This window comes from Mandrillus leucophaeus, unplaced genomic scaffold, assembly GCF_000951045.1.
Source record: "Mandrillus leucophaeus isolate KB7577 unplaced genomic scaffold, Mleu.le_1.0 Scaffold319, whole genome shotgun sequence".
NCBI lineage: Eukaryota > Metazoa > Chordata > Mammalia > Primates > Cercopithecidae > Mandrillus > Mandrillus leucophaeus.
Genome location: NW_012103354.1, coordinates 1 through 15,519, shown reverse-complemented (window position 1 = coordinate 15,519; position 15,519 = coordinate 1). Strand labels below are relative to the sequence as shown.

At 51.4% G+C, this 15,519-nt stretch overlaps 1 protein-coding gene across 1 annotated transcript; it reads left to right on the top strand.

The window, feature by feature from the left end:
• The first annotated feature begins 5,662 nt into the window (after positions 1-5,662).
• On the top strand, positions 5,663-14,672 carry LOC105545098 (cocaine esterase-like). The gene is given in 14 exon segments (XM_011987863.1): positions 5,663-5,774; positions 5,777-5,863; positions 5,866-6,000; positions 8,301-8,505; positions 9,468-9,609; positions 10,756-10,889; positions 10,971-11,229; positions 11,659-11,757; positions 12,041-12,181; positions 12,303-12,383; positions 12,656-12,800; positions 13,217-13,354; positions 13,859-13,931; positions 14,394-14,672. Coding segments are annotated over 14 exon segments (1,938 nt in total). The 3' UTR covers positions 14,581-14,672.
• The last annotated feature ends 847 nt before the right edge of the window (positions 14,673-15,519 follow it).

The window sequence follows — 15,519 nt, the reverse complement described above, 5'->3', positions numbered from 1 at the left end:
GGCCAGGGGTTGATGTTATTATTATTACTTTGTTTAACTCCTAGGGCCGGGTGGTGGTGCCAAGGTTGTCTGGCTATTTATCTTACTTTTGTTTCTTTCTCGCTTTCCTCCTGTCTTGTGAACTAGGCAAGGTAGGGGGAGGAGGGCAGCAGGAGTAGTAGTGGTCTCCTTCCTTATCCCCACCTTTGAGAATTTTCACTAATTAGTGGGAGTTCTCACTTTTATTTTTACTTTCTGAGTCTCTTTGCAAGACAGAACGATAGTGTTTTATGTCATATACTTGTGCTGAATTTTTCTGATGAACCATGGTAGCTACAAAACCTTCTTTCATTTGAAGGAACAAGTGTAATACACAGGGGAGCAGCAAGCAACTTTCTATTACCAGTAACATACTTATAATGAGGGTGTTAAATTTTTATAGCTGGAAACTGTTTTCTAAATGAAGACCTAGGATCAAACCTGTGTTAAACTTGTACAGGCACATGTATCAACTTTGTCATGTCCTAAGCAGGTTAGTTTTGTCACTGGGTCTGAAAAGCTTTTTCTTAGCGAGTAACACAGTTTTTTTTAATAACAAGTTTTTAAGAGCCAGATGCTTGAACTCAGGGCATCTGTTTGGGGAAAGAGTTAAAGTAAAGTTATCTTGAGGCATTAACTCTTTTGCTTCTCAAGGCCATTGGTCTCTTATGTTAGCCTTTTTATAAACACAACATGAAGAAATATCTAGGCTGCCAGCAATGTTTTCAGCCAACTGAGCAAATAGGTTTTTTTCTGTTTTTACTAAAGAAAGAGGTTCTACTAAGGAACCTCTAAAGGAAGAGGTTTTGGTAACTTCTGGTTTATATGTTTAAAGAATGACTGTAAGACTCGGAATTGTTGCTGGACTGAACAGGTCTGGGTTTCCTAAGTAGTAAATGTACAGTGGGGACACCTTATATAGGTGTTTCTTCTAGCGTGGTTATGGGGAGTGTAACAACAAAACAATGTACAGCATATTCATATCCAGCAAGGGTAAAAGAGGTCCTCACTTGGGGAAAAGGTTGAACACAGCAACAGAACAATAGGAAAACAATTAGTATTGTGGGGAAACTATTAAGATTTTTAACTACATTTACTTGCTTGATGAGTCCTCCAGCCTCGGCCGTGCGTAGACTAGTCAGCCTCCGGAGTGACCAGAGCAGGGCTGTTGTCCTCAGCAGCAGCTTGGTCTCGTCTCAGGATCAGTCGGGTTGGATGATCTGCGTCCTGTTAGCCGGTCCACTTGTCCTGAGCTGCCGGTGTTAGCTGACTGTGGTGGATCCAAGACGCAACACCTGCAACTTTAACAGCAGTGGGAGTGGACAAGGTTACAGTATAGGGCTCATCCTATATGGGTTGTAGAAAAATTAGGTTTTACTTTAAACAGAGTCACTAGATTTAAAGGGGTGTCAGGCTTTTAGGTGTTTTCATTTATTTAATTATGAACACTTTGTATGGCTATTTTTAAAGCCTGCATTTGCTTTCTTAAGGTTAATTTCTTTAGTTTCTGGAGGTCACCTTTAATTTGACCTATGATTTGGGGGTGGCCGACCACACAAAATTTTATAGGGCAAATACCTAGTTTGTTAGGTGGGGGTGCACCTGACTCGGAGGAGGACCATAGGCAAAAACCTGATTTTTATCTTAAATGAGCAAACAAGCGCTAGCATGTACAATAGTCTCCAGCATGGGGCAGTTCTGCAAAGTCTATAAGCAAGTTTTCACAAGGTATGGCTCTTTTTACTGTTTAAGTTTCTTAGAGGAGGTGTTTTTCTCCCCACCCCCACCCCCCCCTTTGTAACTCTATTTAGTGACTTAGCCTTCAGTGAGAAATTGGAATCCAGATACAGCAGAATCTTGCTGCTTTTAACTTCTAATGTGACCATGGGCTCCTGGGAGCCTAATGAGAAGGTGCTTAGTCTGCCCCAGTCTTTATATTCTTCAGCTCCTGTCAGTCTGATCAGATCAGTATTTGGTTCCTCCAAGGTGCGGCAGCCCTTGGCTGATGGCCTCTTTGTCTTGTGGCCTTTGCCGTTTCCTTTGTTGCCTTTTTGAACATTTATCCTTCTAGTGTCCTTTTTTTTTGCATCTCGCACATTAATCTCTCTCTAGCCTTGTCCGGCTCTTGAATCCTTGCCTAACTTGACTTCTTTCACATTTACATCCACGTCCACGTCTTCTCACATGACTAATTTCTCTTTTTTTACACTTACTCTTAGTCTTTCTTTTTCTTTTTGCTCTTTCCCAGTTTACTGATGCCCAAGGCTGGTCCCAGAGGTCAAGTCCGCTAGAGTAAACTGAGTCCAACACTTCTACACAGTCATGCTTGACAGGGTTCTCTGATACCGGGAGCAAGGTGGTGGGTTCAGGGTGTTACAAACTTCAATGGTTATACGGGGATTTTCACAGAGCAAACTTTGGTACTTGGTGAGTCTAGCATTCATTAACCAATGATGTCCTTTAGTATTCATTAAAGTTACCACAGCATGGGGGGCCTTTATGTTCAAGTTTTGCCCAAGAGTCAGCTTATCTGCTTCTTGTACTAGCAGGGCAGTTGCTGCCAAGGCCCTCAAACATGCGGGCCATCCTTTAGAAACCCCGTCTAGTTGTTTAGAGAGGTTGGCCACCGGCCTTCGCCAGACCCCCACAGTTTGGGTTAAAACTCCAACTGCCATCTTTTCTCTCTCTGACACATACAATGTAAAAGGCTTTGTCAGATCGGGTAGCCCCAGGGCTGGGGCTGACAGAAGTTTTTCCTTTAACTCATGAAAGGCTTGCTGTTGTTGGGATCCCCATTTAAAAGATTCCCGGTCCCCCCCTTTGTGACCTCATGCAAAGGCTTGGCTGATATTGCAAAGTTTGGGATCCACAGTCTGCAAAATCCCACAGCTCCTAATAATTTTCTCACCTGCCTTCTGCTCTTAGGCTCCGATAGATTGCCAATGACCTGCTTTCTCTCTGATCCCAGGCTGCGCTCCCCCTGTCGGATAGTAAATCCCAGGTAACGTACCTTCTGTCAGCAGATCTGAGCTTTTTTCTTGGACACTTTACACCCACAGTCCTCCAGGTGCCGGAGTAGGGCATCCGTTCCCTTGGCGCACCCGACTGCTGTGGGGTGTCCCAGCAGAAGGTCATCAACGTACTGGAGCAACACACAGCCTAGGTCTCTGGTGGGAAACTTCTGGAGGTCTTGAGCCAATGCCTCCTCGAAGATGGTGAGGGAGTTCTTGAACCCTTGGGGAAGCCAGGTCCAAGTGTAGTGAGTAGTGACACCTGACTCCGGATCTTCCCACTGAAAGGCAAACAGCTTCTGTCTCTCACGGGCTAATCTGATGCTAAAGAAAGCATCTTTCAGGTCCAAGCAGGTGAACCAGGTATCCTCAGTTGGCAGCAACCCCAACAATGTGTACGGGTTAGGTACCGTTGGATGTAAAGTCACTGTAGCTTGATTAACCAAGCGCAAATCCTGTACTGGCCTGTAGTCCTTGGTCCCTGGCTTGGGAACCGGCAGGAGGGGAGTATTCCATGGACACTGACAAAAAACTATAATTCCAAAGGTTCTCAGGTGCTTGAGATGGACCTGGATACCTTCAAGAGCTTCTCTGGGGACTGAGTACTGTTTTTGCCTAACCGGCTGTGCCCAGGCTTAACTTCTATAAGTACGGGGGCTTGGTTGACGGCCAACCCTGGAGGGTTGTCTTCTGCCCACACTTTTGGCCACCGCTTAGCCAGAGCTGGTCTTATCTCTTGGCTCATCTCAGTTAAGAAAAGTCTCCATTCTTCCTCTTGGGGTACCGTAAGGGTCATAATGACTCCCGTTCCAGGTCAGTTTAGCAGCAAAGACCCGTGCTCTGTAAAAGAGATAGTGGCTCTCAGCTTGCTAACAAGTCCCTTCCCAACAAGGGCAAGGAACAGTCAGGCATGTACAAAAACTGGTGAATCACTTTATGTCCTCCTACAGTACAAGTCTGAGGGAAGCAGAAAGCTTGCTTTGCTGAAACCCCCGTGGCTGCAATTACCTCAATAGTCTTTTTGGATAAGGGGGCGACTGGGGTGGTTACTACAGAATGTTCAGCACTGGTATCTACAAGAAAATCAATGTCTTTACACCCGACTGTCATCCTGACCATAGGCTCTTTGGGGGCACTTGAGCCGGGTCCCCCTCAGTCCAATAACCCTTCTGCCAGGTTGAGCAGGGCCCCTTCTTCCTTGTCTGGAGCCTCCTGCTCTGAGTCTCCTTGTTTTCCTTTTAGCTGAGGGCATTTGTTCTTCCAATGTCCCATTTCTTTACAATAAGCACACTGGTTACTCTCAGGGGCATTTGTACCCCAGTTTTGTGTCGTAAACCAACTGCCAAGGGAAGGGTCTCTCCCGAGGCTTCACCTCCTCTCTTGTCTACTCTGGATGGCCTAGAGATATGTTTGTCTTGCGGAGGCGCAAGCACTGTGGGCTCAAGAGTGGGGAGCCTCTCTCCCTGGTAAGGGGAGGGCACCCCTGGGATCACTGGTGCCATCTCCTGCAATGGATCTTCTGATGTTGGGTCGAACAGAACTTCAGGAGTTGATTTCCCTCAGCGAGTAGAGTGGGATCCTTCCTTGGCTGTCTGTCCCTTTGCTACTAGCACTGCTGCTGCCTGTCCTCTTAGCCACTGTGGGGGGTCTAGCACCAGTTGTAACCAAGTGTCTATGTATGGGAACTGGTCTGAGTGTCCTGACTTACCAGTTACCTTGTGCCATACCTTAGAAACAAGGAACCTGTCCAGGCTTCCTTCTGATGGCCAACCCACTTCTAATGTTGGCCAATCTATTTCACACAAAGTTCTAAGTTTTCCTGGTGTCATAGTAACCCCAGAGTCTCCATTAAATCCCTTCTTAAAATGTTTCAACATAGTTCCTAGCGGAGTGGGCTTACTTTGTGTCTGACCCATGTTTCCTCGAGACAAAACACCACACTCACACCACATGCACACCACAAAACAAAAAACGGGTAAAAAGGGCGCACACACACCTTTTCAGTTTATACCAAACCAGAATCAAAACCAAAATCAGAGTATCCAGCAATCAGAGCCAGGTCAAAATCAAAGTATCAAACAATTCAAGTCAAGTCAAAAACAAAAACCAAAGTGCTGGTACAGGCATGCTGTGGGTGATCACGCCACGCTTCCACTCAAATGGAGTGGGCAAGTTCCAAAGACTAGTCTTATCAAGTTTCAGATGTCTGGACTTAAAGTGCAGGTTCCTTCCTGGTGTTCAGCCACTGTGTTGATCCTCCGCGGGGGCCTGCTGTGCACTGCTAGGAGGAGGCATTCCACCGGGGCAGTTGCCTACACGGGAGCGCTCTCAGGATCCGCATCGCTTCAGCTGGCCAGAGTCCCCCCAAGGGATGCTCTATAGGGCAGGCATAAGCTGCCTAAGGGGCTGCCTGGACCATCCGTTAATCACCTCACTTCCCGGTCAGGGAACCAAGAAATGTAGCAGGACGAGCCGCAGATAAAACTCCTCAGACACCGGATTAAAGAAGGAAGAGGTTTTTTATTTGGCCAGGAGCGGGCAGACTCGCATCTTAAGAGCCCAGCTCCCCGAGAAAGAAATATTTGGCCTTTTTAAAGGGAGGGGCTGGAGAAGCCACGCAGCGCATTCGGAGGATGCTAAAGGGGCCTGGGCAGAAGGGAAGTGGCCGTGCCCAGGCCTGCCTGCCACTAGATCCCCACCCATCTATGACTGCTCAGTCCTGCTCTCCTACCAGACCCACCTTTCCCCGCAAAGACAGCGCACCCCACCCACTCCCTGCCCAGTCCAAACTCCAAGGCTGGGCGAGGCACTGATCCACGGCTGGAACGACCCGGGCAGCCTCTGGGTGAACAGCAGCCTGTCCGGGGACAGCGAACCGAGACCAGCGAGTCGACCATGCGGCTGCACGGACTTCGGGCGCGGCTGAGTGCGGTGGCCTGTGGGCTCCTGCTGCTTCTAGTCCGTGGCCAGGGTGAGGCTCCCGCGGAGGGGCGACAGGGACCGGGCTCAGAGCTGCCAAATGCTGCAGAGGCAGAACCTGACAGTGCGGGAGGGAAGGTGCCTGGGAGGCAGGAGCTGGTGTAGATGACAGCGTGGAACTCGTGAGCCCCACGCGGCGCCTCCCAGCCGCCCGAGGTGGGCTCCTAGAAGCGCAGAAAGGGTCTGGCTGCAGGACACCACGGCGAAGAATCAGCAGAGTACAGGGGATCCAGGAGCGCCAGGACATGCCAGGCAGGGTCGGCAGCCCTGGGTGGGAGTGGGTGAGGGATTGGGGGTGCGGGGATTCCGTCCATTTCCCTCTTATGACTGTGGCAGTAGAGGGTGCTGTCGGCCGGTAATAACAATAATAGTTTCTCGCAGCATCTGGCTCTGAGTGTGTGGCGTCCTTGGCCAGGGGGGCGCCCTGACCCCTCCAAAGGGGCTTCAGACAAGATTAGTGGTCCTTGGGGAACAGAAGCCCCCAGGGGCCAAATCCTAAAGGGGATCCAAAAGGCTGCAGTGGCTGGGAGTGATTGGCTCACGCTTGTAATCCCAGCACTTTGGAAGGCCCAGGGGGGAGAATCGTTTGAGCCCAGGAGTTGGAGGCCAGGCTGAGCAATATAGTGAGACTCGGTGTGTACAAAATATTTAAAGAAATTAGTGGGCTGTGGTGGCCTGTGGCCTGTAGTCCCAACTACTTGGGAGGCTGAGGTGGGAGGATCACTCTAGCAGGGGAGGTTGAGGCTGCAGTGAGCCTTCATCACACTACTGCACTCCAGCCTGGGTGAAAAAGCAAATATCTTTTTCAAGAGAAAAGAGCCGAAGAGCTGTGGTGTCCCTCACACTATTTATCTCATCCTGGGCAAAGGTACAACTTGGTTTCCAGGGCAAAGGTGATGGCTCTGTGTGCCTGCCAGGCTTCTCCTGGCCCTTATCAGAAGCTCCAGGATTGTTTCCGCCTTTGGTCCTGTTACCTGAAACTCTCCTAAGTCTATGATCTGACTGTCTCTCCCAACCCTTTCCTAATTTAATCTGCCCAGGTGGAGTCCATACTCCCCCCGCCCCATGGTGCACTCCCGCAGGGCGGGAGAGGATGCCACCATTTAGGTTTTGCTGATTGTATCCCAGTGGTGTCTTGTAACTGTTCTTCTGTCCCTTGTCTACCATGTAAACTTGTATTTATATTCTAGAGGCATAATCAGATTTGGGTTTTAGGTTTTATTTTGTTTTGTTTTTTGGAGGACTACTTCATATGTGGTGCTGTGTACTTCTGATAGAAAATATGTAACGTCTGATTGTCTTACTTTTTGTGATACCACAAAATGAATGGTTGACATCACAGTGAGAATTCAATGTGCATTTCTCTTACTATGAATGAGGTAAAGCTCTCTTTATTTGAGACAGACTGATTTGTATTGCTTATTCTAAACATATTCTTATACCACTTTGTTTTTGCGTGGCTGGCATGTTCTTTATTTGTAGAAATTCTTTATCTATTAAGAGGACTGACGTTCTCTGTTAGGTGATTTTCAATCACTTCCTCCCTCCATGATCCCCACAGCAGATAGGCTGTCTTTTGTTTGTTTGTTTGTTTTTGTTTTTGTTTTGAGACAGGTTCTCAATTTGTCAACCAGGATGGAGTGCAGTGACATGATGATGGCTCACTGTAGCCTCAACCTCCCAAGCTTAAGAAATCCTCCCACCTCAGCCGGCCAAGTAGCTGGCACTACAGGCATGTGCCACCACACACAGCTAATTTATTTTCTTCATTTTGTTTTGCAGAGACGGAGTTCCACTAGAGTCCCCAAGCCAGCCTCTGTGCTTTTTATGTCCCAGCCACATTCACGCTTCTCTCTTGTAGCTCTTTTCACCAACATCACTCATGGTTTGGAGGATGCTTTCTTTATGTCATTTCTTGCCACCTTGGGCATGATATCCCTGAGGACAGGAAACATGCCTGCTCAATTCCCACCATCATCCTACTGTCACATGACCTGGCACACAGTTGAAAGGACACTCTAGTCCCATCAAGGGCATGTGACCCTTTGTTTGAAGGTCTTAGGGCTGAATGATGGTGCCAGGCCCCAAGAAGCCTCAGCCTGGTGGGATGGAGACAGGCCCAGGAAGGCAGAGCGGGAAGGGAGTGTTACAGGCAGGAAGTTCGTAAAGCCTGTGTTTATATCAGGATCCCTTGAGCGGAGCTGAGGGTGGCAAGGAGGCGGCAATACCAACAGTATGGGAGGGCAGCTGATTGGTCAAACCCAACCGTGATGTCTGTCTCTCTGCCCACAGGCCAGGACTCTGCCAGTCCCGTCCGGACCACACACACAGGCCAGGTGCTGGGGAGTCTTGTCCATGTCAGGGGCGCCGATACTGGGGTCCATACCTTCCTGGGAATTCCCTTTGCCAAGCCACCTCTAGGTCTGCTGCGATTTGCACCCCCTGAGCCCCCTGAATCTTGGAGTGGTGTGAGAGATGGAACCACCTATCCGGCCATGTAAGCTCTCCCAGGGGTCCAGGGAACTCCATGCCCTGGGGCAGGGATGGGGGTGCTCTGAGCTCAGCTAGGCTGCAATTGTCATTTCACCTAAACCCCCACAGCCAGTTTTCCTTCTGAGTTCCGTGGATCCCCACGTGCATTTTTCCAATGACCATGCTGAGGCTCAGGAGGGCCAAATAACTTCTCAGACTCCTGGCTCAAGGCTTGGCATTCAGGAGGCATTGGCTCCAGGTGCTGAAGGGAGGGGCAGAGACACATATCTCCCCAGATTCTGGTTATGCCAAGCTTTCTCTGCCACCTGTGGCAGGTGTCTCTGGGAAAGGTTCGATGTAGCTCTATGAACCTTGTAGGAGCCCCTAACTCTAGTGGCAGATGTTGCAAATAGCTGAAGAGAACAGTAGAGGTAGCTTTCTGGGGACCTGCATTCTCCACAGTCACTGTGTCCACCGACAGGGCCAGGAGCCATTGGCCAAGAGACGTGTATATTTTTCCAACTGGAGGCCATGTGGGAATGATGAGTTTTTGAGAGTTTAGACTTGGGATGAGAGACATCCCACTGCCCTTCTCATGAGAAATTAACATCCATTCACTCATGTAGCACACATGTGTGGGCTACTCCCCCATCCCAGGCCTAAGGGGGTACAGCGATATAGTGGTGAATGTCAACACATGCAGCCAATGGTTCTCAGAGAAACCCCTGAGAGTCAAGGTTTCCGGTGTCGGGAGGAATGATACCCAAGGTCCTCAATGACCTCGAGACCTCCCTGGAAGTCCAAGCTCCATCCCAGCTTCCCCAGAGCCTGTGGCCTGTAACTTGGTGGGAAGGGATTTTTGGGAGGGATCATGTGTGGGCAGGGTATTGTGAGAGGGGCTGAGGGTGGCTGGGAGCACAGCTGAACCCAGGGTCTGGTTTTGGCCACAGCCTGGCCCCTGGACTGATTATTTACCCTGGTTACTAGGTGTCTGCAGGACCTCACTACACTGGAGTCAGAATTTTATGGCCAGTTCAATGTGACCATCCCTTTGGTCCCCATGTCCGAGGACTGCCTGTACCTCAGCATCTACACGCCGGCCTACAGCCATGAAGGCTCTAACCTGCCGGTAGGTGTCAGACCACAGTTCACTGGGGGTTGGAGGACGGTTCTTCTGCAAGTAGGTAGAAAGGACAATATTAGCACAGGCCCTGCTGCAGAGTGGACTGTGCTGAGAAACTTCTCACTCTCAGGTCTGAGAAATTCTCCTTACCCAGGCTGGGCAGCTGACCCCCGGGCATGGGGTCACAGAGTTCTGGCTGCTCCCAGAGGTCAAAGGCTGTGGTTCTGGGCTGGACCCAGGACTCACCCAGCCAACTCATGCCCAGGACATCCACCTAAGTGCCCAAGGGCTGCACCTTGAGGTGACCAAGAACCCCAGCCATGGATAATCTGTTGGGTCTATGAGAATGGGCACACACAAAAACTTTTTTTTTTTTTGAGACGGAGTCTCACTCTGTTGCCCAGGCTGGAGGGCAGTGGTGCAATCTCGGCTCACTGCAAGCTCCGCCTCTGGGTTCATGCCATTCTCCTGCCTCAGCCTCCTGAGTAGCTGGGACTACAGGCGCTGGTCACCAAGCAAGGCTAATTTTTTTTGTATTTTTTTAGTAGAGACAGGGTTTCACCGTGTTAGCCGGGAAGGTCTTGATCTACTGATCTTGTGATCCGCCTGCCTCGGCCTCCCAAAGTGCTGGGATTACAGGCGTGGCCACCGTGTCTGGCCACAAAAACTTTTCTTTGTTAGAGATGGTATCATGCTCTGTTGCACAGGCTAGAATGCAGTGGCATGAACATAGGTCTCTATAACCTCGAATTCCAGGGTGATCCTCCCACCTCAACCTACCGAGTAGCTGGGACTGCAGGCCTATGCCACCATGCCTGGCTAATTTTTAAAACATTTTCTGTTGAAAGGGGGTCTCACTATGTGGTTCAGGCTAAGGACATTTTTGATTAATGTTCATGTGGAGCTGTCAGGGAGACGCCCCTTTTCTTTCCACTTCGGTGAGTTTTCTGGGGCTGATGAAACCAGGCTTTGATACAGGGGTTGGTCTTCCTGATAGATCTTGGATGCTTAACAATTGGCCCATGTAATGAACTTGTGCTGGAGTTCTAATGGGGAGGTAGACAGAGGCAAAGCACTGGTTGGTCTAGGTAGTGGCCCTAGTGGGGTTCAGGCTGGGTTGGAGCATCATGGTAGCTGCCTTGATTTCACCAGGTGATGGTGTGGATCCACGGTGGTGGGCTTGTTATTGGCATGGCTTCCATGTATGATGGTTCCATGCTGGCCGCCTTTGAGGACGTGGTGGTGGTCACCATCCAGTACCGCCTGGGTGTCCTGGGCTTCTTCAGGTGAGACTAGGGCTGGGCTGGGCAATGAGGGCTGAGCGGGGCCAGGACAGCCCTGTGATCCCTGTCCCTGCTACTTCTCAGCACTGGAGACAAGCATGCAACTGGCAACTGGGGCTACCTGGACCAAGTGGCCGCACTACGCTGGGTCCAGCAGAATATCGCCCGCTTTGGAGGCAACCCTGACCGTGTCACCATTTTTGGCGAGTCTGCGGGTGGCACGAGTGTGTCTTCACTTGTTGTGTCCCCCATGTCCCAAGGACTCTTCCATGGGGCCATCATGGAGAGTGGCGTGGCCCTGCTGCCTGGCCTCATTGCCAGCTCAGCTGATGTTATCTCCACGGTGAGTGCCCTCAGCTGCAGAGGCCTAGGCCTGCTCCCTCCTCTCATACCCCTCAGAGCCTCTGTCTGTTAACCAGGGATGACAAGAGCCATTCAGGAGCAGGCACCAGGAGCTGCTGCCTACCTTGGAATTGCTGGGGGGCTCCAGGGTCAGAATGCACATCCTTCTGCCATTGCAGAGGCCAAGTTTGTTCTGTGGCCTCTGTGCAAAGTTGTCACCCTAGGGATCCCCATCATGAGGAGAACCATCTACGCTGATGGGATGGTCCCCTATATCTGCAACTTCTGAGTTGGAACAGTGTCAGAACTGCAGGAATTCCTATGCAGTACCCTGTGAGATTTGGGGTGCCCCTGCCCCCTGCCAGGGCCTTGGAAAACTCCTGTCCTCTACCTGGAAGGATGAGCCAGCCCCTGCCTGGTCCCTTTGCAGGTGGTGGCCAACCTGTCAGCCTGTGACCAAGCTGACTCTGAGGCCCTGGTGGACTGCCTGCGGGGCAAGAGTAAAGAGGAGATTCTTGCAATTAACAAGGTTGGTCTAAATGGATGTGGGTGTAGAGGAAGGGGTGCAATAGGCATGGGGCTGGCAGGTCTGCATGGCCCTCATATACCCTGGGCACATTATCTCATTTGCATGCCTGGGTGTCATAGCCCTGGGTGGGGACTGAATGTCGGTGCATGCTGAGCCAAACATTGATCTCCTGGGGTGGATATGAGCATCCGGGGATGAATCGGGAAGGAGTGGAAGGTACTCAGAGGGAATTGGAAGATGTCTGGGACCTGACCTTGTTCCCTGACCTTGCATTTCCCCTCAGCCTTTCAAGACGATCCCTGGAGTGGTGGATGGGGTCTTCCTGCCCAGGCATCCCCAGGAGCTGCTGGCCTCTGCCGACTTTCAACCTGTCCCCAGCATCATTGGTGTTAACAATGATGAATTCGGCTGGATCATCCCCAAAGTGAGGCCCAACCCAAGCCCTCAAGTGCCTGGGGAGCCCATCGGGTAGTGGGGAGTGTTCAGGGCTTCGTAGTTCCAGTCTCATCCCATCCCCAACTACAGACTCTCTCTTGGCCACCCAGGTCATGGGTATCTATGACACCCAGAAGGAAATGGACAGAGAGGCCTTCCAGGCTGTTCTGCAGGAAGTGTTAACGCTGATGGTGAGGCTCCTGGGGTCCCTCGCCAACGGAGACGGGCTCCTCTCCTGTCTTGAGGCAGAGGAAATTCAACCCCCAGATACCCTGCCTATGGAGTGACCCCCATGAGCAAAGGCCCGAGTGTGTGTGTGCTTGGGGGTGGGGTCACCTCAGAGCCTCACCTTTGCTCCCCCTTCCAGTTCCATCTCACGGTCCATCTCCCCAAGCCCGAGGCCACTTCCTCCCTGCCCCTGGCATCCAGCCTAACCTGCCTCTTCCTGATCCACCTGGGGTAGATGTTGCCACCTACATTTGGTGACCTGCTGATGGAAGAGTACGTTGGGGACAATGGGGAGCCCCAGAGCCTCCAAGCCCAGTTGCAGGAGATGATGGCAGACTCCATGTTCGTGATCCCTGCACTCCAAGTAGCACATTTTCAGCGTGAGTATATTTGGACCTAAGGCCTGACTGGCAGGGGTACAGCTCAGGGCTGTGGGTCCTAGGTGAAACCTGCTGCTGTCCGGGTCCCCACCCATTTTTTTTGGGCCCCTGGGACACTTGAGGTCCATCACTGCAGTAAATCCTCACGGCTAGCCCAAGAGACAGACATTTCCCCGTTTCACAGATGAGGAAATTGAAGTTAGGGACTTTCAGTGACTTGCCCAAGATGATACAGCTAAGAAGTCCGAGGCCATGATTTATCCCAACTCTCTTCCTCTGCTCCTGCCCCAGCCTGGGGCTCCACACCCCACTGTCCAGATTCCAGCCAGCATGGGACCTGGGTATCTTATCACTATGGGTGAGGCAAGAAGTCTTCAGAGGGGGGGCCACTATGTCACGGGCTGTCCACCCCACAGGTTCCCGGGCCCCTGTGTACTTCTATGAGTTCCAGCATCAGCCCAGCTGGGTCAAAAACATCAAGCCGCCGCACGTGAAGGCAGACCATGGTGATGAGATTCCTTTTGTTTTCGGAAATTTCTTCTGGGGCAACTACAGTGAGTCTTATTCCTTTCCCGGGAGGTGGGCTGGGTCCCTGGCTGGGTCCCTGAGGGGTGATTAATTGTCCTCACTGCCCAGATAAGGAAACTGAGGCTCAGAGACAGGATGAGATCAGGCGTCCAAGATTTTACAGCTCCAAAGGCTGTGTCAGGATTAGAATTCATGACTCTTCAGACTGTGGCCTGTGCTCCCTCCATCCCTCCCCACACTTGGGTGCCTGCTTGGTGCAGCGAAGATGTTTCAGGGACATGTTTGTTTCTTCAATGACTGCCAGTGACAGAAGGGAGAAGGGGCCTTCAGGGCCAGGAAGGATGGAGTCAGCCAGAGCCTGGGCTAAGGGGAAAGTTTGGAAAAGGGGAGGACTGGCTTCTGAGGGCGGTGGGAGAAAAAGCAGAGAAACGGGACTGGGGACTAAGGGCTGGGGGGCCATGGACAAGCTCCACCTGGGATGCTGAGGTGGGCCATCCTGACCAAGACACATGTCCCCTTCCTCTCTGCAGTTAAATTCACTGAGGAGGAGGAGCAGCTAAGCAGGAAGACCATGAAGTACTGGGCCAACTTTGCTCGAAACGGGTGAGATGGCACACTCCTGCCTCAACCTCCCCGGGTTGGGAGGCTTGTGCCCATCCAGCAATCTCCTAGTCTGGGGTGACCTCATGAGCACACCTGCATCCTTAATCACATGATAGCCCCTTCCCCAGCCGCGGGACCCCTTGGACAGGGTGGGGGTGCCGTGGGGCAGTGGACACGCTCCATCTCCCCGCTCTACCTGGAGGGTGGGCACCAGTGCTGTGCCACCGTCAGGGTCTCCCTCTCAGAGAGATGGACACATCAGAGCCAGCCGCCCCACCCCCATTAGAGCTGACACTAGCTGGAGGGAATTTGTTTCTTGTTTCTGGAAGCCTCCCCACTTCTACCCCAAGCCCACCTGGCCTGCTTGGCTGCCTTGCCTGACCAGAGTCAGGGTGCTCGGGTCTGGGCTCCAGGGGCTCAGAATGACCCTCGTATCGCCCTGCTGGGACGGCATGTCTACAGGAACCCCAACGGCGAGGGTCTGCCACACTGGCCGCTGTTCGACCAGGAGAAGCAATACCTGCAGCTGAACCTACAGCCTGCAGTGGGCCGGGCTCTGAAGGCCCACAGGTTCCAGTTCTGGACGACGGTGCTGCCCCAGAAGATCCAGGAGCTCGAGGAGCCTGAAGAGAAACACACGGAGCTGTAGCTCCCTTTGCAGGGTGTGGGCTCGCTTACAGGCAAGCGTCAGCCTGCCGTGCCCACATACACCCACTGAGGAGAAAGAAGTTGATTCCTTCATTCACTTAGCCATTCATTCATTCTTCTGTCCATGCATTCAGAAAGCATTTATTAAGAACTTACTCAGGCATGAGTAAATTCTTCCTGTAATCCCTGTAATCCCAGATTCATACCTGTAATCCCAGCTATTGGGGAGACCGAGATGGGAGGATGGCTTGAGGCCAGAAGTTTGAGACCACCCAGGGTAACACAGTGAGACCCCTTCTCAAAAAAGAGAGAGAGAGAGGGAGTGATTAGAAACTAAATAGGAGAGTTTTGAGCTTCAAGTCAGTGACAAGTAAAAAAGATTTCTAACAAACAAAGAAAACAAAATATAAAGAGGAAAAAAAACATGAGAAAAATAAAAATAAGAGAATAACAGGCCAGGCACTGTGGTTCATGCCCATAATCCCAGCACTTTTGGGAGGTCAAGGTGGACAGATCACCTGAGGACAGGAGTTTGAGACCAGCCTGGCCAACATGGTAAAACCGCATCTCTACGAAAAATACAAAAATTAGACGGGCGCAGTGGTGCACACCTGTAATCCCAGCTACTCAGGAGGCTGAGGCAGGCAGGAGAATCACTTGAACCCGGGAGGCAGAGGTTGCAGTGAGCTGAGATTGTGCCACTGCACTCCACCCTGGGCAACAAGAGCGAGACTCCGTTTCCAAAGAAAAAGAGACAAAAGAAGCTACTGCATGATGTTAGTTACCAAACCTGCCATGGGTCCTGTCTTGTTAGACACACTCGATAGATCCACCACTGAGCTGTGGATGGGCAAACACCAGTGGAAACCCACCCTCCCCAACACCCCACTGAGCGCTGGGCCCCATCCTCCCTCCCTCACCTCCACCTTCTCCCTGCCTT